Source organism: Coloeus monedula (genome assembly GCF_965178545.1).
Source record: "Coloeus monedula genome assembly, chromosome: 29".
Taxonomy (NCBI): Eukaryota; Metazoa; Chordata; class Aves; order Passeriformes; family Corvidae; genus Coloeus; species Coloeus monedula.
The window spans coordinates 273,443-298,520 of record NC_138809.1 but is presented as its reverse complement, the minus strand read 5'-3'; the positions used below and the strand labels follow the sequence as shown (position 1 = coordinate 298,520).

The 25,078-nt window shown below is 56.2% G+C and overlaps 1 protein-coding gene across 1 annotated transcript; it reads left to right on the top strand.

Annotated features, from left to right (window-relative positions):
• Positions 1 to 1,301: 1,301 nt before the first annotated feature.
• LMNA (lamin A/C) lies at positions 1,302 to 23,737 on the top strand. The gene is made up of 12 exons (XM_082298925.1): positions 1,302 to 1,715; positions 17,378 to 17,534; positions 17,720 to 17,845; positions 17,953 to 18,123; positions 18,222 to 18,347; positions 18,452 to 18,672; positions 18,763 to 18,967; positions 19,101 to 19,208; positions 19,372 to 19,491; positions 19,573 to 19,668; positions 21,484 to 21,738; positions 22,373 to 23,737. Exons 1-12 carry the CDS (start codon positions 1,366 to 1,368, stop codon positions 22,403 to 22,405), a joined length of 1,968 nt encoding a protein of 655 aa, XP_082155051.1. The 5' UTR covers positions 1,302 to 1,365; the 3' UTR covers positions 22,406 to 23,737.
• Positions 23,738 to 25,078: the final 1,341 nt, after the last annotated feature.

Sequence of the window (25,078 nt, the reverse complement as noted above, 5' to 3'; positions counted from 1 at the left end):
GCCGTGGCTCGGGTTGGCTGTGCCCTTGACCTTGGACCCCTCTGTTCTCAGGGGATGGTTGGGGGAGGTTGTGCTTTAGGGTGCTCCGGCTCTCACCAGTGTCCCCAGCTGCGAGGTGTAGCTGCCTTTCCAGCTTTCCTTGCCACAGAGCTCAACTTTCTAAGCAGGAGCTCACAAGGAGGAAGCTGGAGCCCCCGGGACCCCCGCCCACCCCTCAGTTCTAGGGTGTAAAAGGGTTGCTTTTCCATTCCCGTTGACATTTTATTCCCATTTCTCACACACGGGAGGGTTTGGCTCCACAGCACAATGCAGGGAGGGGGATGAAGTCCAAGGAGGGGACACCCTCTCTGTGGTAGCACTGGGAGTGCCTGGAAGCATTTGGCAGATCTGGAAATCACGAGGTGCCCGAGTCTTGGCAGCCCTTCGAGAGAGGCAGAGCAGTCCGTACCCGCTGGGAGGACTGGGAATCACCCCTGCTGGGAACCGGCGATACTGGAAGGGTGGTTGAGTGGGACTGGGAGGGGCTGGAAGTAGGAGGCAGGAGAACAGGAAACAGTGCAGGGAATCGGGCTGGGGGCTCAACTGGTGCTCAGAGTTTGGGAAGTTACAAACTGGCACAGCTGGCACTGAGGAGAGCTGGGAAATGGAGACCACCAGCGCTGAGAGAACTGAGCAAAACCAGTGCAGGAAAGTGGGTAGGTGGGTGGGGATATTCTTTGGTGCCCCAGAGCTCTGCGTTTGGGATTCCTCAGGATTCAGGGAAACCCAGACCAGGGTGTTTTGGGTGACCAGGGACTGTATTTGGGTCCCTGGATCCCAGAGTCCTGTGCAGCCTGTGGCTCCTGCATTCAAGGTGTGCCAGGACCCCCCACACCCTGGGGTCAGCTGCTAGGATGCTGCCTGCCCTGTCCTGTGGAACAGCGATGTCCTGGAGGTGCTCAGCCCAAGGGCCCTGGGGGTGCCTGGCTGCACCCCCTTACTGCAGCCCCTCTCAGAATGCACTTTACCTTGGCCAAGTTCCCCCAGTCTGCAATCCAGCCTCTGCCGGGGGAATCGCCCTAGAAAAGAGTGTGGAAGGGGGTTACCCCGGACTGTGCCCCCAGAGACACCCTCTCAAGGCCTCTTTACCCAGGGATGCTTTCCCAGCCTTTCCTAAGGAAGGGCTGAGCCTGATGCGAGTTGTCTCCACCCAGGTTTTGGATAACTCCACCCGCCGCCGCCTCGCAGCTCCTCCTCCCAGTGAACAGCCCAGCTGGGATATAAGCAAGTCACTCAGACACCAGGAGCTGCCGCGACAGCTGGGCGGGTGGCGTGGGACATCGCGCCGTGACCTGTGCCGTGTCCTTCGCCTCGACGCCGGACCCCATGGCGACGCCTTCCCAGAAAAGGAGCACCCGCAGCGGGGCTTCGGGGACCCCCTTGTCCCCCACACGCATTACCCGCCTGCAGGAGAAGGAGGACCTGCAGGAGCTCAATGACCGCTTGGCCGTCTACATCGACAAGGTGCGCTCGCTGGAGCTGGAGAACGCCGGCCTGCGGCTCCGCATCACGGAGTCCGAGGAGGTGGTGAGCCGTGAGGTCTCGGGCATCAAGGCTGCCTACGAGTCGGAGCTGGCAGATGCCCGCAAGACCTTGGATTCAGTGGCCAAAGAGAGAGCCCGGCTGCAGCTAGAGCTCAGTAAAGTCCGGGAGGAGCACAAGGAGCTGAAAGCCCGGTGAGTGCCCTGGGGATGGGGGGGGACTGCAGTGGGACGGGTGCTGTCGTCATGCTTGGCAGGGAGCCGGGAGGGAACAAGGAGCGACCTGGAGGAGGCAGGGAGAGGAAAAATCCGTGGCCTAGCCGGGGAGGAGTGTCTGTGGTAGGCACCGAGAGAGGAGAGAAGCTCTCTCGTCATTCCCACTCTCCCTCCAAGCGCCATCTTTGGCCGGGATGCCCTTGGAGAGGGGATTTGGGAGCAGAGCTGGGCACGCTTGGGGCTGGGGCTGAGCAGACATGCCCTGGGCCCCCGGAGGGTCTGTGTTATGCGGGGCACAAGCGCCAGGCTGGCGGCCCCTCTGCCTTCGTCATGCTGGAGCTATTCCTAAACACGCTCCGGCACAGCCCGGGAAGCAGTGCCAGCCAGCTGGCTCTGTCCTGCCTACAGATTTCGCTTGCTCGTCCTATTTTTCTTTGCTGTCTTTGGCACCGATTAAAGAACCTGCTCCAGGTTTTGTTTGCCTTAACTCTCCCTGTGCCAAGCTGCTCCTACTCTGTGGGGTCCCTGGCTTTGGGGGAAGCAGTGTGTGGGCAGCACCCATGCCTCCCTCCCACCAGCTGTCACTGGGTGACGTGCTCCCAGTCCGCATTGAGGCACGAATCCCTCCAGCCGCTTCCCATCGGGTTCATTTCTTTCCCTCCCTGCCATCAGAAATGCCCCCCATCGTGGACCCCTCCCTGCTGCCTCTGGGTACCTCTGCCCTCCTCAGGGCTGTCACCGGTTGCCAGCACAGGTCCCCTGAGGACACGGGGCTCCCTGGCCAATGTCACTGCTGGCCAAGCAGGGGCTGGCACTGGGCTTCCCCCGGGCTCTGCCAGCCCGTGCAGCGTCAGGACGTGTCCCTGTGGCACTCAGTTCCCCGAATCCCGTTCCACGGAAGGAGCGAGCGGATCCCTTTCCGTCATCAACTTTGGCTCGCAGCCGGATCCGGGCTGGGCAGTGGCGGGACAACCCCTTCTTCTTCCATTTGATCTTTTGCCTCTTATTCTGGACGCCTCATTTGAGCCTGTACCAAAAGAGGCTAAAATTAACTTCCGTGGTAGATGCCATAAATACTCTACCTGGGAGGGAGGGAGGAAGGGAGGGAGGGAGTGTGCTGCCTGTTTCAGCTGTCTCCGAAAGCCATGTGGGGTTATATTTAGCTATTTCCCGTGCTGCAGCTCCGTCCTCAGATAAGGCGGTTTGCGGCTCGCCAGATCCCTGCTCCCGGATCCCAAGGATCCAGATGCTGGTGAGAGGAGGAGCTGAGCTGTCTAAAGGCTTTTTCTGCGTTATGCAAACCCAGAACTATCTTGGCCGCGATCTTTTAAGGGCTGGAAAAAATGCCCGGCCCGCAGCCGTGGCTGGAGGGGAGCTGGGAGCTGGCTGCGCTGTGGAGCCGGCCGTGTGGAAAACGGATGTGGAATTTTTCCCTGCTATGGGCTGCGCTTCTGGAGCTTCTGCGCTTGTTCCCGGGCTCTGACAAATCCCCTGAAAAAGTGCTGTGACTCGCGGGGGTTCCCGAAGAGTAGCTTGTGGTTGAGAGATGGGTTTCAGTGGGTTTTGGAGAGCAGTTGGTGCGCGGGGCTCTGGGGGACAGGGCTGGTTCTGTGTTTAGTCACCTCTGAGTCACGGTCGATGAGATGGAAGAGCGGAGATGCGGGGGAAGCCAGTGTTGTTCATTCCTGCCTCTAGCGTGTCCCCTCTTCCTAGGGTGTGGTATGAGGGCTGCTCTCCAACCCCCAAAACCTTTGCAAGGAGGCTGCAGCTCATCTTGTGTCCCTGGGGACCTGCTTGATGAGGCAGGGCTGCTGAGAGAGGAGCACAATTGGTGTCTGAGCTGCGATGCTGCTCTTTGGGCTCAGTTTGACTGGGGTGTCCCGAGTCTTTGGGGCATGAGGGAATGGGGCAACCACGAGCCCAACCCTGTGGAGGGGTCAGAACTGTTGGCAGGATCAGGAAGGACCTGTTCAGACCTTGTTCTGCTGCCTGCCATCCAGGTGGTCAGGGATAGGCCTGCTCTGCCAACTCTCCCCGCCCACCCTGAGCCCTTGGGTCACCACTTGGTCTGGGGCCACTTCACTGTCCTTGACACAGGGACACTTTGGCTAAAAAGTAACTGGCAGCCCTCTGCACCCATCGCTGTGCCCGTCAGCCCTGGGGAAGCACCGGGTATCTCCCGCAGGGCAGGCGCCCAGGGCTGCGTTATCAGCACCCACAGCATTGCCACTGCCCGATGCAAGGGTTGTCTTAGCAGCACAGAGGGAGGGTGGGGGGCCAGGAAGCCAGGGAATGACATGTCTGGATGGACACAGTCCTGGCTGCTGGATGCTCTGTCTGGGGAGGGGAAAGAAGTGCTGACTGGAGGGGGGGACAGGGTGTGCAAACAAGAGACCAGTCAAACCAGTACTGACGCACGAGTGCAAGAGCTGCATGGGTGGAGGAGGGTCTGAGCAGAGCTGAGCTGCCTGCCCTCTCTCTCCTGCTACCCCTCTGTCCCTGGCCAACTGCTCTTCCTTTTGGGGAAGTTCCCAGTGGGATCTTCCCACTGCCTGTTTGGCTGCTTCCAGTGGTGATCCAGGAGGGGTTTCCCAAAGTGCCCACCTGGCTCTTTGCACGGGGACCCTCAGCCCTGTGCAGCCTGATACTGGTTGTGCCCTGGGACAAGGGACCCCTCTGGGCAATTCTGCCTGACCCGGTGTCACATGTGTCCCCAGCTCTGGATGGCCTCTGGCTATGCCGTAGCCACGCTTCAGGCAAAGCAGAGGGTGCGGTGAGGGTGGCTGGTGACTCAGGGGTGCTGGCAACACTGGCATCATCCCCTCCCAGGCCATGGGTAGAGATAGAACTAGTCTGAAATGCCCCTGTCCCCGGCGTCCTCAGGCTTCTGTCCCTCCTTGGAGGACACCTGGATTCCAGCATGGCACCAGAGGTTGGAGAGATGCTCTGTGCTTGGCCCATTGCCCCCTCTCCTTAAGCTGGCTTCTGACTCACAGGGTGAACAGGAGCCACAGCCCTTGCCTTGTTCCATGAGAATTCATCCCATCCCGCAAGTGGGAGACATTTGTCAGTGCAAGCCCCAGTGTGGTGGTGCAGGGATGTAGAATACAGCTCTTGGGCACCTTCAATCCTAGGAGAGGCCCCCTGAGGAATTCAGTGCCCACTGCATGGGTGAGGAGCGGCCATGCAGTGGCCATGTGGTGGTCAGCTCCCTTCTCCAAGGCAGGAACCAGCCCTTGTTAGTACCAAAGCTGATGAGCGATGCCTTCCTGAATTGCAGTCCCTAACCTGATTAAGCCAGTGCCTTGGCAGGGCCTCTTCCTCCTGGGGCCCAGATCTCATCCCTGACCCTAATGAGGACAAATCTCTTATTTCCCAAACGTTGTTGTGGAGGGAGGAAGCTCATCCAAGGGCAGAGCAAGGGAGGTAGCATTGGGGTGCCAGGAGGTGAACCCAACCCTTCCCCAGTCCAGGGGGGTTTTACCCCATGCTTTGTTCAGCGATGACCCTCCAGGCAGGAGCAGGTAAAACAAAACCTGTTTAGTTGAAAAAAAGGGAGGAAAAAGAATTAAGGCTCAGTGCTGCTGGGAGGCCGGGCACTTCCTTCAGCAGCGATGAGCTTGTGCTGGAACATTTTGCGTGGGGTGAAACTTTGGGCTCCTGGGCTGCTCCCCCGTCTGCCTCATGGAATCCCTGCCAGGGAGGGAATGCTTTGGGTGGGAGGAGGCTTTGCCCTTTTGGAGTGAACAAAGAGCAGCTTGTGCAGCTGAGGATACTTTGGGGGAGTCGGCAACACAGAGCTGGGCTGGTCCAGACCCTCGTGGCCCACTGGGACCCTCTTAAACACGCCAGCCTGACTCTCCAGCCCTGCAGACACATTGGTTGTCCCTTGACATCTGCAGCCAGCAGCTCGGGCCGGCTGGGCATGCCGGCCCCCCTGGCACACTGCGGGGCTGGAGGGCTCCGTGGCAAAACATTTCTTCGAGGTGAAGGTTTTCATTAGCTGTTCCCAGTGGAGAGGAATTCTCGCCTGTGCAAACATCCAGCCCCTCTTTTTCCAAGAAAAATTGTGGCAGAGAAACATGCTCCAGCACTTTTGGTGTGTTTTCTCCCATTGCTGTGTTTGCCATTGTCTTCCAGCCACAGCTCATCCCCTCACTTTTCCCAGGGATGAGGGGAGTGAGAGGAAATCTTGTTGCCTTGTATATATTTATGATGATAGGATACACTCTGGTTAAATTAAGGACCTTATCCTTGGAGCTGAGGATTAAGGAGAAGTGATTGCAAAGAGAATCAGGGCTGCATTTGGTGTGGGAAGGGATCCATCCCTGACAGCCCGTCCCAGCCTGCCCCGGTCCCACATGCTGCCACAAGTGTTTTTCAGCCTTGCACATGTCACTTCACTTGTCTGAATCCCATCAACACTCAAACTCTGGAGCCCAGAGGACGGGGAGTTGTTCTCAGTGTAGTGCTCAGGGATGCAGACAGAGAGGGTGGCACAGCCAGGGTGGGACATGTGGGGTAGCTGCCAGCTCCATGTTCGGCTGAATTTGTGCCCTTTGGGAGGTGCAGTTTCCTTTCGTGCTGCTGGCAACCAGGAAAGAACTCACCAGAGTTCTTCCTCTAGTCCTGGCCAAAATTAGGCCTGGCATGGAGGATTCCCCAGGAAGTGTCAGCTCAGTGGGTTCAGGATGAGCTGGGAATCACCTTCCACTGTCCCATCACTGGCTGCATTACCTGTTTCGCCATCCTGCTCTTTGTGAGGCTGTTTGCTGAGCCTGTTCCTTTGTGACCAGCTCAGCATGTTCCCAAACAGCTGAGGCTGGTGCCATGTAAAACCTGTCTCTGTCAACAGCTGCCATCAGACAGCATGATGTCAGGGCTGGGTGCCCACCTGCCTCTGCTCCCTTCCCCTCCCTGCCCAGGGTTGAATATCCCCAGTGTGAAGCTGAACAACTGTGGGTGCTGGTGTAGCCCCCCAGCCCCACCTGGTGCAGTGGCAGCTGCAGCCCTGACTGCAGAGACATCTGTGTGACAGCCAGGCTCTCGGCCACCCAGGAGAAGCCCTATCCTTCCAGGGACAGGGCAGCCACAGCTTCTCTGAGCAAGCTATGCCAGGGCCTCACCACCCTCACAGGGAAGAGTTTCTTCCTAATACCTTGTCTAAATCTGCCCTCTCACTTTAAAGCCATTCTGCTTTGCCCTATCACTCCACGTCCTTGATAAGAGTATAATAAAATACACACGTTTTTCCTTGTTCCTGTATGTGAAGGATGCCGCAGCGTGTCCATGAAACATGGTGGGATCCAGGGCTGTGGGTGCTGGGGGAAAGCCAAAGGGTGTGGAAGTTGGTTAAAGAAGTGCATTGAACTCAGCCCACAGAGATACCACAAAACCCAGCTGGGGTGGGGCACCTCCGTTCCTGGTGAGGCTGAACAGTTCATGTTCTCTACCATAAACCAATTACCTTTTCCCAAGGAAGGTGAAGGTGCCCTTGGTTTGGGGTGTCCTCCAAGCTGCAGCCAATGCCCTATTTCTGCCTTCCACGGTTAGTAGAGCTAGGAATTGCAACAGCAGCAGGGACAAAGTTCCCCAGCACACAGGGAGCAGGGTGGGTGCTGCCCTGCCTCTACTGTACCTTCCTTAATTATGGGGTTGCACCATTGCAGGCGTTGGCGCCGTATCCCTGTGGAGAGGTGGCGGAGCCAGGGTGGAAGCAAACATGGGCTCTCCTGAAGCTGTTGAATTTTTGTGTCGGGGCTGTGAGTGGCTCAGAAGCACTGCTGTAGGAGCAAGATTCTGATAGCAGACGTCTCTCCTCCCTCTTGCACAAAAGCCATCTCCAGCCACTTGCTCTGGCTACTGCTTTCCACACCCGTGTCCTCCTGCCATCCAGTCCAGTGCTGCCATCCTGGTCAGACAGAGCTTGGCATCTCCATGCTGCAGTGCTCAGCTGGAGCTCAGACGTTCCAGTTTGTTGGGGTTTTTATTCATTAACAGCTTCAGGACACAGTTTTTCTCCCTAAAACCCCATCTGAGTCACATGAGCCCAAACAAATGTCCAAGCTCTTGGTGTGGATGTGTAATGTGGGCTTCAAAGGGGTGGGAGCCCAAAGAAAACGTGGCCCCAGCTCCCACGGGCACTGAGGGGTGGCCAGTTGCCCCACTGCGAAGAGCCACGTGTCCCCCTCACCTTGCAGTGCGGTGGGCACGCCGTGGCTGTGGCAGGGCTCTGGATGGGCCCTGGCAGAGCGGGGAGATGAGTCACGCTCAGCCGTGTGTCTCTGGGCTGGAGCAGGGTGCGGCACCGCGGGGCCGCGCTTCGGGGGGGCCCCGCCGGTCCGGCAGTCACGCTCTGCCCCTTCCTTCCTGGCGTGGCAGCCGATAACCCACTCCCCAGCAGCATCTGTGGGGTGCAAGGATGCTCCCCGTGGGGCACCAGGCTACACTGGGACAAACTGGGGGTGTTTTCTAAGTTGAGCTTCCATGCCGGGGGCTTTAGGGGAGAAGGGGAGCACTGAGGAGAGCAGCCTCCCCCCGGGCATCGTGCTTTGCTGTTTGGGTGGCTGCCAGGCCCCTGTTTCAGGGCAGAGATGCTGCTTTGTGCAACCCAGCCTCAGCTCTGCAGTTCCAGAGTAAAAAGCCACTGGACTGGGTTTTCCTGGTGGTGAGTGTGTTGCAGGGACGTGAGGCTGAGCGGAAGGGAGGTGGTGGGGAGGCTGGAGCATCTCAAGGTGGTCCTGTTCACAGGCTGTTCTGTGCAGGCAGCAATTGGGGCTAAATTGTGCTTTCTAGGGATGCCACAACCGCAGTCCTCGCTCTGGGGAAGTGCTTATTTCCTGCCCACGTGCCAAGCAGGTCTGGGCTCCATCCTGGCACAGTGCAGGCTGGCAGGGAAAGTGGGCAGAGGTGTGCTGGCAGCTCTGCACATGGCACAGCACAGCAAAACATAGGCATTCACCTTGGTTGCTGCTCATCCCTACACTGAGCTGCATTTTCCCAGTGGCATCCTATCTGTACCCATCCCCGCAGCCACTCCAACAGCAGCTGGAGCTCCTGGTGCCGGCAGTGACTCAACATCGGCGGTCAGAGCACGCAAACAGGCGGCCCCAGCGCAGCCCTTGCCGGCCTCGCTGCCGCCGCCACACGCAAACAGACCTTGTGGCAGTGTAAACACCTCGTCTGCCTTTATCTGCGCTGCTGGAGCCGGGAGAGCAAACCCTTTTGTTCCCAGGAATACGTGTGGCATCTGGATCCAACAATCCCTCGCTTTGTTTCTTAAGCAAATGTTGCTGGCCGGAAGCTTTGCGTGCCCAATTTATGAAAAACAGGGTGAGCTGCTGCTGCTTCTGAAGAGAAAAAGGAGGCCTTGAACTCCTGCCCTGTTTTGTCAGTCTTGGCTCCTTTCTGCCTTGTCCCGCCTTGCACAGGGACCTGGTTTCCATTGTGGATCAGGATGCAGCAGGTACAGAGCGACATCCTCATCCCTTCCCATCACCCCTTTGTGCTCAGGAACTGCACATGTGAGCAGAGGAAAGGGGAGCTGCAGCCACATCTGCAGCGTTGGCAGCATGTTTCCTTGCTTCTGGGGCTGGGATTGCATCCCTGCTCCTTCTCCACTGCTCCACATCCTGGCTGTGTTGCCAGCTCCTAGCAAAACACAAGCTTATGGCCGTTTTCCGCCAGTGCTCCTGGTCCTGAAGATATGACTAATACAAGTGACTCAGCTCCCTGTTTTTAACTCCATTTGTAAGGCTCCTGCCATGCCCAATCTCCCAGGGAAACACCGGGAATCTCTGCTTTGTCTTTATCCTTCGAGATAGTGGTTTATGGGCTTAGCATTTCTCGTTCATCCGGAGAAGGATGTATTGAAGTGAATGGAATGTTCTGGGGTTTCCATGGAGGGGCAACGCTCGGAGCTGTTCTAGGTAGAAAAAAAGCCCGACCAAACCCACAAGTTTCCCATTAAGTTTTAGCCCAGTTATTAAAAAACTGGCTTTTGCTGTGTCAGAGTGAGATAGTCAAGGCTGGGCAAAACGCCTTAAATTTCATCCAGTCCAAGACTTAATTGTTAATTTGTCATTACATATAATTTAACTATAATAATGATACAAAACTCACTTGTTACCATGGTGAGTGTTCAGAGTAGTGCCATGAAGACTTGGAATTTCCTTCTTCCCTCCTCTTCCCAAAGGCTTTGGCTTTATTCAGCAATAGACAACTTTGCAAACTGTTAGCAAATTCTGGGTTTGAAAACAAGCTGACACCACCCTCAAGCACGTGGTGGGATTTTTGGGGCTGTCCTGTGCAGGAGTTGGAATCAATGATCCTTGTGGGTCCCTTCCAACTCAGGATATTCCATGATCTCAAAGCATTTTTCTCATGTCTCTCCTACTGAAACCTTGTCCTCAGAAGGTGGAATTGAGCAGTGTGGAAGGTGGTGTATTGACATATTTGAGTTGTGTCTAAAAGAATTCTCTTTCCAGCACAATTCCAAGCTCTTTTTTAGCAGGTTTCTTTTCCTTGATAAAGGGTGTTACTGCTTTGATCTATATTTAGTATGGTTCAATTCCAGACCATCAAGTATCTTTTAGATAACCCAATTCAAGATTCCATGGGAAGCTAGGAAAAGGCAGGCTGGCATGTTCAAAATGGATGGGTTTGGGTTGTGCCGAGCCTGGGCTGCGAGTAGGGTTGACCAGTGTTTGATTGTGGTGTTCTAAACAGCTGAGATTTTAGGATTTATAAAGAGATAGAATCAGATCATAGTTTCAGTTGGAAAAGCCCTCCAAGATCATTGAGTTCTCCCAGCCCTGCCAAGGCCACCCCTAAGCCATGTCCCCAAACGCCACGTGTCTGTTAAATCTCTCCAGGGAGGGCAACTCCACCACTGCCCCGAGCAGCCTGTTCAAGTGTTTGGTGACCTTTTTCAGTGGACAATGCAGTTTTTTCAAGCAAGGAACTGGCCTCCCTCTGGAAACCCTGGGCTCAGCCCATCCCCTCAGGACCTGCACAGACACTGGCCAGGTTTTCCCAGTGCCATGCAGACAATTCTCAAGCTCTCCAGGAGCAGTTCTGGTGACAGACGTGGGACTGGGCCAGGTTTGCTCAGTCAAGTTTCAACTGGTAGCACTTTGCATGTCACCCCAGCCTGGAGGCTTGTTCCAGGTAGCCCAGGGTTTGGTGGTGGACATCCCCACAGGGAAATCCTGCCCTCATTTTGCTCAGCCACAAGCAGTGCTGGGCTCTGTGTGCTCCCAGCTCGGGGGTCTCCAGTGGTTGATCCTCCTTGCACTTTTCATCCTCTTTGCATCAGTGTCCTGGGGCTTGCTGCACCCTGGAAAAGCTACAAGCAGCTGGGAAAAGGAGTTTCAGGGGTAACGAGGGGGTTCTACAGGCAGCAAATGGTGTTCCACAGGTTGGCAGGGGGTCTCACAGGCAGCCAGGCACTGGCAGACCTGCTGGAGTGTTGTGATACATGCTCCAAGCTGGGACACTTGTCCATGGAGGTTAAATCCTGCCCTTTGTCTGTGCAGACACACAGATTTATGCCTGATACAAACCTCCCCCAAAAACACGTGGGCTGTGGAAAACCAAGTCTTTCCCATTCCCCCCCCCCCGATGAGTCCCACGTGGCAAAAGGGCAAAACCTCCTTTTCCAGCTCCAAAACCCCTCTGGTAATGCCATCCACCCTCCAAAACCATGGACAGTCCTGTTACTATGGGGGACTCAGCCCAAACAGCAGCGTCAGTTGGTGACTTGGGATTTCCATTCGGAGCTGCTGGTGGAGGCTGGGATGAGTCACCAGCTGGCGTGACAGCCCGGACAGGGAATGAGCAACTCTGGGGCTCCCCAGACAGCACCAAGCTGCAACATTGTTAATTCTAAACAATTAATACACTATCTATTCTCAGAAATGTGCTTTGAGCTCTTAAGCAGCACGTGGCTGCTGGTCCATGCTGCAGCCACCTGCATCAGTTGGTTGTGATGCTGCTGAAGCTGAAGTGCTTCTCCTGTGGTGAGAGGGGAGACTGAAGGGTGACAGGTCTTTGCTCTGGTGCATCCAGGAGAAGGAGAAAAGCTCCTTCAAACCTTCAGAGGGGGTGTGTGTGGCTGGAGGTATTGGTATGGTCAGGTTCCATCACACTTGAACACTCCCAGCAGTGTTCCTGGTGAGGGGAGTTGTGGAGGGACAGGAACATCTTGGGCTTGGGGAATCCTAGACTGGGGGTCGGTTTACCTCCCCATGAAAGGCTTTTTCCTGGTTCCCAATGAAGCAGCAGTTTTGGTTCATTTTAAAGGTGCAAGGAAAGGCCAGATCCCAATTCCAGGAGGGGAAGCCCAGCTCTTGGGAGATGCCAGTGAGCTGTTTCTGCTCCACTGGGGCCACGTGGAGCTGGACAAGCCCCTCAGCCCCATGGATGAGCATGTCATGAGTGTGTCAGGAGCTTGTGGTGGGGCCGGCACTGACACTGGCACCAGGAGGGGTCTTTGGCACCACTGATGCCAGAGGGTGGAAGCTGTTTCCATGCATCCGTGAGCCCAGCTGGTGCTGGCATCCCCAGCTGCCTTTGGCAGGGCTCTGGTGCCCAACAGGATGCCGGCTCCGTGCAGATGTTGTCCTCACTATACATCATGCTGGCTATTTCCAGCTCCCCTGCTAGGAGACCGGCCCATGTTTATCCTGGTGATTTGGCAGAGGCGCTGCGGCACAGATGAGTCAGAAGCTGGGAGAAGCTGCTTTGCCACATTCCCATTGCCCCACTGCAGAGGTTTTCCAGGTCCGCCTCTCCTCATGCTGTCTCTGCTGCTTGTCCTGTGGGGCCCTGGTCCCTGGGATGGGGGAACAATCCTTGATGGGGAAACAGTCCCTGGGATTGGGGAATAATCCCTGCAACGGGGCAGTGATCCCTGGGATGGGGGAGTGATCCCTGGGATACGTGTGGTGGTCCTGGGGCAGATCCCTGGCACTGGAGGCAGTGCCACAGAGAGCAGCCTGCCCAAGGTGGGGCAAAGCAGGTTTTCTGGGTCCTCCCAGCAGAGACTTCCATGGGCACACACTGCCACTCCTGCCTCAGGTTCCCAAGCTGTAAACATGTCAAAGCCTTTTCTGGGATAGCGTTCTCAGCCTGCGTGGCTGGGAGCCGGGAGTGGCCCCTGGCAGCCAGGTGGGACTGAGACCGGCAGTCCTGGGGAATTTGCAATGTCCATAAAGATTTATGGGTGGGGCAGGAGCCAGCGAGTTCCCTGAGTTGGCACCTTCTCCAAGCTGGGGCAGCTGCGATTTGGAGGCAGGGAAGGAGGGGAATGCCTGTGCCTCCACCAGCTCTATCCCACTCATTGGTCCTCTTCCAGTGTATGAAGCCCAGTGCTGCCCAAGCTTCAGGAACACTTACAGGGTTAATAGTGGAGAGGGAAACCAAGGAGTGTTTTGTAAAAATGCATTGAGTGGGCTCTGGCATCTCGGAGAGGGTTGGCATCTTTCCAGCAGCATGGTGGGCTCATGCCTGGAGCTGTTCCAACGAGCTCTGATGACTCTGTCCTGTCTTGACTTTTCCAGAGGGAGAGCCCAGGCCTGCCAGGTTTCCTGGCTGGGATTTTGGGGCAGAGTGGGGGGAAGCAGTAGCAGATGCTGCTCTGCGGGGCTGTCCCTGAGCCCTCTCTGAATCCGTCGCGTCGACTTCGCAGCCTCATGTCTGTCTGTGCTGAGCACAGCCAGAGCAGATCCAACTTTCCATTAACATTTGGATTTTCTGGCAGCTCAGCTGCAATTTTCAATCTTTTTTTTTTTTTTCCTTCTTCCTGCTTTTAAAAGCTAAAAATAAAACGTCTTGAGGCCCCTTTTCCCTCCATCTTTTTCTCTTGAGACATTTGTTTCTTGAGGATTTGATGCCTCTGTTGTTTTTTCTTCTCTTGGATTGTTTTTACTCGTGGCTCTCCCAGCACAGGGGATCAAATCCTGTGGGATTTGGAGGCACCCAGCCCTCCAGAATGAGTCTCTGCTTCCCTTTTCACTGGGGAATTTGGGATCTTGTAGGCTCTAGCAGGCAGGATGGAGAGGCCAGTGAAAGCCTCTGGGGAGGAGGAGGAGGAAGGTCCGGCTTCGTCCTCCTCTCCAGGGAAGTGGGAGCGACACGGCTGCCATGGAAGTTTTTATTTTTAGCCCAGCGCCAGCTGGAGCCTGTGAGGCTTCCGGGGAATAAAAGCAGGACCTGAGAGCAGGAGAAGGGAAAACTCAAAGCTTGGCTAGGCTGGAGCGGGGATCAACAGGCCTGGTGTGAAGTGGTGGGCTGGGGGTCCCCAGGGCCAGAGAGGGCTTGCCTGTGTGCTGATCCCTCATCCAGAGGCTGCTGCCACATTCGGGGTCAGGGTGTGTTTGGAAGGAGTATGGGGGAGATGCTCGGGTCCCAGGGAGCCGAGTTCTGCAGACCACTGGAGCAGAGGACAGAAGAGGATTTGTCTCACCCCTCTCCCTCTGGCAGAACTACCCCAAACAGCCCCATGGCTGGAGAGCTCTGAGCTTCTGACTCTGCTCCTCGTGGTGGAATCCAGAGTTGAACACAGGAGGCTTCTAAGGAAAAAGGATTTGTCCTCGAATCATCTGGGGTTTACTATGGGGCTTTCCAGGCGCTGATGCCCAGAGCCCTGGATCCCTCTGGTCCCTGGAGAGGGCAAATCTGCTGCAGACACAAGTGTAACCATCAGGATTTTTCCCTCCGTTTGTCACTTACCAATGGAACTGCTGTCCCTTGAAAGAGTCATACGATTCAGGTCGTGCCAGAGCCCCATCCCGAAGAGCCAGTGTGCTCTAGCTGTAGCCAAACCTCCACAGCTGACACGGCGAGCAAAGAGCAGCAGCAAAACACCAGGGATGAGCTCTTCCTGGAGTCACATGGCAGTTCACTCCATCAGGAACGACAGGACTGGACCCCATCAGGAGTGCTGGGGTGGCCACGCTGGCTGTGGGGATGAGCCAGGGCCAGATGGGAAAACTCGGCCTCAAGCGCTGGTTGCAGTGAGCCTTGGAGCCTCGGATCCCCTCCCAGTTGGCATTCTTGTCCTATGAGTCACTGGCACAAAAGGAGTGGGTTGAACAGGAAGAACCCAGCACAGAGCTCCAGCAGCAGCTCTGGCAAGCGAGACTGTGGTTCCCTGGAAAAGGGGGACCAGCAGCATTTCTTGGTCAGTTATTCCACTGTGGGCTAAAGTCCAAATTCTCTAGACTGCTTAAATGCTATTTAGACATAAAAGAGGCTATTTTATGGAATTTATGGGCTGTGAAATCATACTCTATGCATATCATTGAGACCCTCTTACCTGAGAGTCCCAAACATGAAAATATGAAAATCCAACCACAGAAACATTCTAGAATTCATTACAGATCCAGTATGTTATATTGAGCCCTTTGCACCACAATAAAGAGTGTTCTGGGCTGGGAAAGGAGCTTTCAGAAATGGAAAGAAAGGCAGAAGATAGGTCTTCACACACTTCCAAGAAAAAGTCTGCAAGCTGTTCCTGGATTCCCAGAGGCTCTTGGGCTCTCCTTTTCCTGACAGCAGCACTTTAAGCGGTTCTGAATTTCGTTACTGTACATGTTGAATTGTTACTTTCTTTAACTGTCCTTTCTCAAGTGGAATTCCTACTCTTTTAACATGGAATATCCTGGGATTTGAAGCAAGGTTTTCCTAACATTAAGGAACATAAAAAAATTAACATCACAATACATTCGTAACAATTATGTAACATGCGAAAAGCCAACATCACAATACCATTTATAACACTGTACATGTAGGAATTGTTACTTTCTTAAACTGTCCTTCCTCAAGTTAACATGGAATATCCTGGGATTTGAAGCAAGGTTTGCGCTTAAAAACAGTAGCCTAGGATTCTGAAACCTTTGCTTTAGTCTGCAAAATAACAGAATAACTTCTCCATGCTGGCTCGGGTCGGGAAACAGAAAGAAGTGCAGGAAAATCTGCTGTTGGCCAATCTAGGAGCTTCTGACATCCCACATCTGCGAGTCTGGGAACGCCGTCCCTGCTGGTCCCGGGTCCCGTTCCTGGTGGGTCTGGATGCTGCCCTGGGATGGGCCGAGTGCCGGCGGTGCCGCAGCCGCTCCCCGGTGTTTGTGAGCCGCGGTGTCACGGTGCCCCAGGCGTGCGGCCACTGCTCCCCCACGGCCCTGGGGCCCGCGGCCGCTCCTCGGGCGCCTTCCACCTCCGCCAGCCGCACACCCCGTTCTGAGGGAGGTGGGGTAACAATCCCACCCGGGGGTTGGTGGCGGCTGGGGGCCGTTGGCTCTTTTCTTTTTATAGGACCTACCAAAATAGCTCCAGGCTGTGTTTTGGTGGTGCAGTCAGATCAGATTCCCTGGTCACACGGTGGGTCTGTAAGGAATGGCTGTGACCTGCTGTCAGAGGGCTGGAAGAGAGAGGGGGGCAGTGGGGGCTGGGATGGTGCAGGAGTGTGCATGGTGATGCCAGAGGTTGGACTGGGGGGCTGAGGCACCACAGCTCTGCATCCACTGAGCAACAGCTGAGCTCATGGCGAGGCACAGCCACACCAGCGCGGCCCCCAGACCCCACTCATCGCCTGGTGCCCCCTGTCCACTCCAGGAGAGGCACAGAACTATTGGCACTGGCAGGGTGCCACAGACTCCTCTGCCTGCCCACCTCAGGTGGGCAACACTGGCTATGGGGCAGTTTCAGCTTCTCCCCAGCTGCTGCTGCCCCATCCAGCCCTGTGTCACACAATGCCATGCCATGCTGAGGCGCACTACACCACGTTTGACTCTATCATGCCATGGTGGGCTCTGCCACATCACATAGTGCTGCTCCATGTCACGCTGTACCACATTGTGCCACACCCCAACGCGCTCCACAATGTCCCAGTGCACTGCACTGTGTCCCACCATGCCACACTGTGCCACTCCAGCCCCAGCCTCATCAGCACTGGTCTCTTGCGATGCAGCCATGCCGTGGGTGTGCTTATTGCCCATGGGAGCTGCACCCTGAGGCTCCTCCTGCTCCCCCAGTCATTCCCAGCCCTTCCTGCTTTCCAGTGTCCAAACTAGGGCTGGGTGTGCCAAGTGGCTGGGAAATGCTGGTCCCCTTGGTGGGTGGTTGTTAGGGACAGTGGTGCAGCTCTTTTGGGGTCAGTGTGCCACTCTTTGTGCTTGGGGTACAGTGCACAGGCTTTTCTGAGAACAGCCCTGAGGAGAAGAACTTGGAGGTGTTGGTGGATGAGAAGCTTGACATAACCTTAAGAGTCCCTTCCACTACCTAAAGGGACTCCAAAATTTCAAGAGGGACTTTGGACAAGGGTCTGGAGTGACAGGACAAAGGGGAATGTCTTCCCACTGCAAGAGGGCAGGGTTAGATGGGATATTGGGAAGGAATTCTTCCCTGTCAGGGTGATGAGGCCCTGGCACAGGTTGCAGAGTGCTGCCCCTGGAAGTGTCCAAGGCCAGATTGGACAGGGCTTGGAGCAACATGGGATAGTGGAAGATGTCTCTGCCCATGGCAGGGGGTAGAATGAGATGTGCTTTAAGGTCCCTTTGCACCCAAGCAATTCCATCATTTCCCGATGACTATGATTCTTCCTGCCATGCCACTCACCTGTGCCGTCCTTTGCCCTGCAGGAATGCCAAGAAGGAAGGGGATCTGCTGACTGCCCAGGCACGCCTTAAGGACGTGGAGGCTTTGCTTAATTCCAAGGAGGCTGCGCTCTCCACGGCCCTGGGTGAGAAGAGGAATCTGGAAACTGAAGTGCGGGACCTGAGGGGACAGGTGGCCAAGGTGAGCAGTGGCAGCTCTGTCTCCAGCTGACCCAGGGGTCCCTTTTATACCCCCCTACCTGGGGGCTGCCAGGTCCTCGCCATGCCAGGGGCTGTGGGGCAGATGCAGGTGGGTGGTGGGTCCCCAGCCGTGCCGGGTGCAGTGCCCAGAACCTGCTGTGATAGTCCTTCTCAATTCCCTGCCAGCTGGAAAGTGCCTTGGGTGAAGCCAAGAAACAGCTGCAGGATGAGATGCTGCGCCGCGTGGATGCTGAGAACCGGCTGCAGACGCTGAAGGAAGAGCTTGAATTCCAGAAGAACATTTACAGTGAGGTGAGCTGTGGTGTGCTGCAGTGGGGCTGGGACCACTTGTGATACCCCCACTGCATGTGTTGTGTCCCCTCCCTGAGGTGACACAGTGTCCCCTGGCCTGTCCCCAGGAGCTGCGGGAGACCAAGCGGCGCCATGAGACCCGGCTGGTGGAGATCGACAATGGGCGGCAGCGCGAGTTCGAGAGCAAGCTCTCCGAGGCCCTGCAGGAGCTGCGCAGCCAGCATGAAGCCCAGATCAGGCTTTACAAGGAGGAACTGGAGAAAACCTACGGAGCGAAGGTGAGCAGCCTCCCCACGCCACTCTCCTCTCCCTCCAGCCCCACAGAGCACAGGGGGACTGTGGGTGCTGAGATGCTGATCCCCGTCCTGTCCCCCAGCTGGAGAATGCCAAGCAGTCAGCTGAGAGGAACAGCAACATGGTGGGTGCTGCCCATGAGGAGCTGCAGCAGACCCGCATCCGCATTGATAACCTCTCCTCAGAAGTCAGCCAGCTGCAGAAGCAGGTGAGTTGAGACCAAAGGGTTCCTTGGGATGTCTGCCCTGGGGATGGTCCCCTTCTGGGCACGGCCCCGGGTGGAGTGGCCGCCCTCACCTTCCCTCCCCGCAGTTGGCTGCCAAGGAAGCGAAGCTGCACGATTTGGAGGATATCCTGGCCAGGGAACGTGAGACCAACCGGCGCCTGCTCTCCGACAAGGAGCGGGAGATGGCCGAGATGCGGGCACGCATGCAGCAGCAGCTGGATGAGTACCAGGAGCTGCTGGACATCAAGCTGGCTCTGGATATGGAGATCAACGCCTACCGCAAGCTGCTGGAGGGCGAGGAGGAGCGGTGAGCACAGGGTGCTGTGCCCAGCTCTGGACTGTGTGGGTCCCAGCCCTTGTGTCGCCCTGGCTTCATCTCCTCTTCTCCCCCTGCCAGGCTGAGGCTGTCCCCCAGCCCTTCATCCCACAAAGGTGCATCCCGAAGCCACCTGTCCACCCCAGGCTCCTCCAAGAAGCGGAAGCTGGAGGACAGTGAGAGCCGGACCAGCTTCTCCCACCATGCCCGGACCAGCGGCCGTGTTGGCGTGGAGGAGGTAGACTTGGAGGGCAAGTTCGTCCGTCTCAGGAACAAGTCCAACGAGGTGAGTTTGCCTTCGGGGAGATCCGTAGAGTCCCTGGGGTGAGGTTCAGCCCTGCTTCACCCTACAGGCAGGAGGTGAATGGGACAAGTTGGAGAGGAACCGGGGTTCTGAGGGTCTCTACTCTCTCTCACAGGACCAGGCGATGGGGAATTGGCAAATCAAGCGGCAAAATGGGGATGATCCCCCCATTACCTACCGCTTCCCCCCAAAGTTCACCCTGAAGGCTGGCCAGGTGGTCACGGTGAGTCACTGCCTGGTGGAGGATCCAGGCAAGATCCCAAGCCCTGCCAGGCCACTGGTGACATGGAGTGGTTGGTGTGTCACTTTTTGTGGTGATAGACCCCTGTCCCTGGGCTGGAGTCTGCAGACCTGAGAAGTCCCTTTTCTCTTGCTTTTCTCCCTAGATCTGGGCCTCAGGAGCTGGAGCAACCCACAGCCCTCCCAGCAATGTGGTGTGGAAAGCCCAGAGCAGCTGGGGCTCCGGGGACAGCCTGCGCACCGCCCTCATCAACTCCAATGGGGAGGTGAGAGCCAGAGGCAGCTCGGGCGTGGGCCGGGGGGGTGGCAGGCACTGAACCTCCCAACTCACCTCCTGTCCCCCACAGGAGGTGGCCATGCGGAAACTGGTCCGCACTGTGATCATCAACGATGATGAGGATGAGGACGATGATGAAATGAGCATCCACCACCGCCATCACCATGTGAGTAGGGTGCTGGGGATGCTGCTGGTCCCAAGGGGTCCGAGGGGATGCAGGTTCAGTCGCAGTCAGGGTGGGAGGCAGCTCAGCATCACACAGGATCAGGCACATAGGAGCAGGCAGCGGGAGGCTGCTGTGGAAACAGCTGCATGAGAGAAGCCAAGAGACCTCTGGCACCTGGAGGAGATTGCTGTTCACTAAAAAAGCTCTGAAGACCTTGCTGGAAGTTGTCTCCAACCCTAAGCAACCCTGACATGCCATGAAAAGGGCCAGAGGAGTCAGAGGGAGGCTGAGCTGGTACCCAGCATTGCTTGGAGGATAGGATGGTGGGAAGTTGATGGACAGCACTTCTTGTCAGCAGCTGCTCTGGCCTCTCTGCTTCATGAGGGTGCTGGAACAAATCCAGAGGTGGCTTTGTCCTTCCTCTCAGCTCATCATTCCTCATACAGAGCTGAAACATGCACCAGGAGGAGGAGCAGGCAGAGAGCAGGCAGTGGGCAGAGAGCAGGCAGCATGCCAGGAGCAGAGCTGCAGCCACTTCTCCCAAAGAAGCATCCCTGGCTGCAGCCCAGCATCCCCCACCAGCCCATCCTGCAGGGTGTGTGTGTCCTGCACACGAGATGCCCGCAGGAATCACCTGCAGAGAGGTGCCATCGTGGCCAAGCCGTGCCTCAGTGATGATGAAAGATCTTCTGGATGCCACTTCCAGAGCTCTGCAGGAGCAAAATGGGGCATCCCTCATGCACTTCCCTTTGAGTTCTCTGGATCTGAAGAGCTGTGCCGAGACTGATATCAGCAGGTTGAGCTAGTGGATTGTCCCCCTCTACTCTGCCCTTGTGAGACTCACCTGCAGTGCAGGGTCCAGTTCTCAGGCCCCCAGCACAAGGACATAGAATTGCTGGAGCAAGTCCAGAAGCAGCCATGAAGGTGCCCTGAGTCTGGTGCTGGAGTCTCTCTGCTCTGGAGGCAGGCTGGGAGAGTTAGGGGCAGCCTGGAGAAAAGAAGACTCCAGGGAGACCTTAGAGTGCCTTCCTGGGCCTAAAGGGGCCCCAAGACAGCTGGAAAGGGACTTTGGACAAGGGCCTGGAGTGACAGGACAAGGGGGATGGCTTCCCACTGACAGAGGGCAGAGTTAGATGGGATACTGGAAGGAAATTGTTCCCTGTGAGGGTGGAGAGGCCTTGGCACAGGGTGCCCAGGAAAGCTGTGGCTGCCCCATCCCTGGAAGTGTGCAAGGCCAGGTTGGATGGGGCTTGGAGCAACCTGGGATAGTGGAAGGTGTCCTGCCCATGGCAGGAAGCTGAAATGAGATCAGCTTTCAAGTCCATTCCAACGCAAACCATTCCATGATTCTGTGATTCTCTTCTATATTGACTATCCCTGGACAGAGGAGCCAAGCTCCTGCAGCCAGTGCTGCCCATTCGTCTGGAGGCTGAATCCTTTCCAAGAGCAAATTTCCCATGGGAAAGCTGCCAGCTCACAAAGTGGTGAGGAAGACGATGTTTTCAGGAGCACAGTTCAGGTGTCTCCCGTGTGCTGAGAGCTCAGGGTGCAAGGCCAGGGCAGAAGGGCTGGTCACCCACTGGTAGTGTGCTGGCCCCAGTCACTTGGGATTAGAAACACATAATAAGGATTCTATTTTATTATTTTTAAACCATGTGATGGAGAGGACAGGTGAGTCAGACTCTCTTCAAGGCCTAACGTGAAGAGCTCTCCTGGGTCACACCACTGCTGCCACCATCCTCAGGGCAGGGGCTCAGGGCAGAGGATGCTCTGGCAGGGGCTTGAGGTCGTTTTGTCTGTCCCCCCCATGTCTAGGGTAGCTGCAGTGGCTCTGGGGATCCTGGTGAATACAACCTGCGCTCCCGCACGGTCGTCTGTGGCACGTGTGGTCAGCCGGCTGACAAGTCGGGCACCCAGAATGCCGGCATCAACACCATGTCCTCGGGCTCGTCCTCCTCCAGCGTGACCGTCACCCGCAGCTACCGCAGCATGGGCGACTCTGGCATCGGTCTCGGGGACAGCCTGGTGTCCAGGAACTACCTCCTGGGGAACTCCAGCCCCCGCAGGCAGGTCAGTGCCATTCCCAGTCCCTGGCACTGGACCACCGGCTGTCCCGGTGCTGCTGGGTCTCCACCCTGTCCTGGCATTGTCCTTTCCCAACAGTGCTGCAAGGGTCCTATCCTGTCCCACCTCTCCTTCTCCCTGCTTTTCCTCTTCCTCTTTGGGCTGGCACAGGCCTTTATAAGGGATGGGAGATTCTGAGAGGGATTGGAAAGGGATGTTGGCCATAGCAGCTTCCCACCCCATTCCATCTTATGCTTGGTCCCCTTGGCACCCCAGAGCATTCCCCATCCTCCACATCACTCATTCCACTGCTGCTAAGTGTTGTTCATGCTGATAATGTGAATATTTCAGCATATGAATATATATTTTATATCTGTGTATTGGATTAATATATAATATATTCTATAGTGATACTCTTAGTCAATATTATAATCCTCATATATCACATACCCCTAATTCTCAAATTTTAGAGTTATGGACATCCCAGCTTTGGAGGATTTTTTTATCACACCCCAAGGGCCAGGATGGAGGAGGGCGCTGTGGACATTCAAAGGATCCCACTGGACACTTTGCAGTCAGAGCAAATTGATGGTGACACTGAGGTCTTCTTAACTCTCTTTTTTTTCTTTCTCCCTCCTAGGCTCAGGCTGTGCAGAACTGCAGCATCATGTAATTCCGTGGCGCATTCCTGTGGTTCCTGCCCGTCTCCAGCCAGGTTTTTTTTTTCCCAAAGCAAGAGAATTTTTTTTTTCCCTTAAAAAACAAAATATCAAAAACCAAGGTTGGTTTTTTTGTTTTCTATAGCAGGAATTTTATATATATATATATTAAAAGTGCTAAAAGATGCTTTGATTTTTTTTTTGTAAAGAAAAAATCTATTTCTATATAAAAAAAACCAAACCAAAAAATAGCTTTTCAGCTTCAAATATTTTTTAGAACTTCAGCCAAAGACCGCAAAGAATTGTGTTTACGGAGCAGCCATGCAGGAGGAGTTCGTAGTTGAAATGCTCCTTAGATTGTACCTTTTTTGCCAAAGCTTTTTACATAGGACAGGGAGAAGTGCAGCCATCCCCACCGGAGCTGCATGCCACAGGGGCTGCTGTCCTGTCTCAAGTGGAGCACAGTGCCTTTACAACCCTTTTTCTTGGGATCTGAAGCCAAAATTCCCTTTTTCTCTCTTTTTTTGAATCGTGATTCCCGGCGGTGCTGGCGCGGGGGCCCCTGGCAGCTCGCGGGCGATGCCCATGTCTCTCCGTGGCCATTGCCCCCTCCCCAGCCTCCTGCCCGCCTGCACTCCCGGCGCTCTATGTACTGTATTCCCCACATTCCCCATCCCAGGCACCTCTTGCCCTTTGGGTTCCCTTTTTCTTAATCAGCCGAGTTGTGCCTTAGCTGAGGCGGGGGCCGGGCTGGGAACCCCCTTGGACCCCACACGGCATCGATTGGAGATGGAGATGGGGAAGTGAAAACCCACGGGAGCTGCATTCGGGGACCAGATGGATTTGACAGCTGAGGTGATGGACCTGGTTCCCACAAGCTCAGCCCCAGTGGGGCCCCCCAGGCCCCCTCTTTGGGAGCCACTGCATCCAGCAGGGTTCACCCCAGTTTATCTTGGCTGCGGTTATTCGGGCTCATGTCTGGTGGCCAGAGCTCAGGAGCCGTTCCCGGGATAAGGGAAAAGATGGTCAGTCCAGGTCAGAGCTGGTTTGCCAGGAAAGCACCTAGGAAGGCTTTTTGTTCAAGTGAGGTGGATTTTGGGATCTGGTAGGGGCTGTTTCCCCCTTTGCAAGAGTCCATCCAGCCATTGACAGATATCTTGGCTTTTTGCCTCGATTGGGAAATGCCCACAGCCCCCCCAGCCTCGAGTGTGGGGAGGGGGGGGGGGCTGGAGCAGGTGCCAGGACAAGCCCCCCACTCCAGTGGGTTTTGGGGCGGCTGTGTATGTATCCATGCTTGCAAAGCTTCTGTATTACTGCCTATATTTTCTTCCAGAGTCAAAATACAGCTGAACCCTTCCCACGCTGTGTGCTGTCGTCATTGCTGTCCAGGGGGATTTGGGGGTGCTGTGCTGCACCCCAGCAGCAAAGGGACCTCCCCCAGGGATCTCTCTCTGCCCCACAGCCAGGGCTAGGGCTCAGCACCCACCATGGATGGGGGGAAGCAGGGTGGCCCCTTACAGCCTGGCTCACCCGAGGGTGGGTTGCTAAGAACTGAGCCAGCCAGGCAAGGAGCCCCCAAGAGAGGGGGGATGGAATGTGGGGTAAGGACTCGGAGATTCCTCTTGGGGTTTTGGGGACCAGACATTCCCCAGGATGAGATGGACTGGGGGGGTGCAGAACCTGAGTGAGCCCCTGAGTGAAGGTTTGCTCCTACCATAGGGATGACCCCCACACTCTGCCAAGGGGACCCCCTATGCCCCCGGGCCGTGCCAGGCACCGGCGCGAGGCAGGAGGGGATGCTGGGGAGAAGGAGAGCTGTAAAGCCGGTGCATAATCGGCTTTACCAGGCACAGCGCTGCGGAGCCGCGATGTGAGGGACGCAGGCGGGCGGCCGGGGCGCAGGCACAGCCAGGTAGGTGCCCGGGATGCCCAGCTTGGGGGTACCCCCGCCCCAGTGCTGGGATGCCTGGGTCCCCCCATGCTGTGCAGAGCCACATCGCCCCAGATTTGGGTGCAGCAGGGCCGAGGCTCGGGAGGGCAGGGGGTGCCAGGGGGTCGAGGGCATCGCTGCCACCTCCCAGCTTCAAGTGAGCCTGTGGAGAGCCAGCAGGGTGCCATGTCCCCTCCCAGGAGAGGGGTACAGGGACGTGTCAGAGGCAGTTGCTGCCAGCATGAGAGGGGACACGCTGGCCCCCTCTCTGTGCGCTGTTTGCCTCCCATTTCTGCCAGCTCAGGGATACCCATGCCACAGTGCTGGGGCAGCTACCCCACAATGCTGCAGCCTGTCCCCTTTTGTGGGGATTCAACCCTACTCCAGGCGTGGCACTGCCAGGCCCCAAAAGTCATGAGGTTGTGCCCAAAATAGTGGGTTCCAGAATGATGGGGGAAGTCATCCATGCTGCTGGGATCTCGTGCTGCTGCCTGGACGTGTTCTTGCGAGGAGACGGGTCAGGAGACACAGGAACTGCTATGGGGAACTGCCATGGGGAAATGCAACAGGGAAATAATGCCCTGGATCCCCCCCCCCATGTCCCCCACAGGACCCCAATGTCCTGGCACTCCTGGGCTGGGTCATGCTGGGCAAAGGCTGAGCTGGGGACCTATGGGGGTCCCTGCACGGCCCCCAGGGGACATTGCAGAGCCCTGTAGGGACAATACAGGCATTGTGGGTTTCTTACAGAGCCACT

Coding starts and splice junctions, on each gene's coding strand:
- LMNA (XM_082298925.1), top strand. CDS start 1,366: ATGGCGACGCCTTCCCAGAAAAGGAGCACCCGCAGCGGGGCTTCGGGG. Junction 18,124..18,221: donor AGAAAACCTACGGAGCGAAG/GTGAGCAGCCTC, acceptor CCTGTCCCCCAG/CTGGAGAATGCCAAGCAGTC. Junction 18,673..18,762: donor CTGGAGGGCGAGGAGGAGCG/GTGAGCACAGGG, acceptor TCCCCCTGCCAG/GCTGAGGCTGTCCCCCAGCC.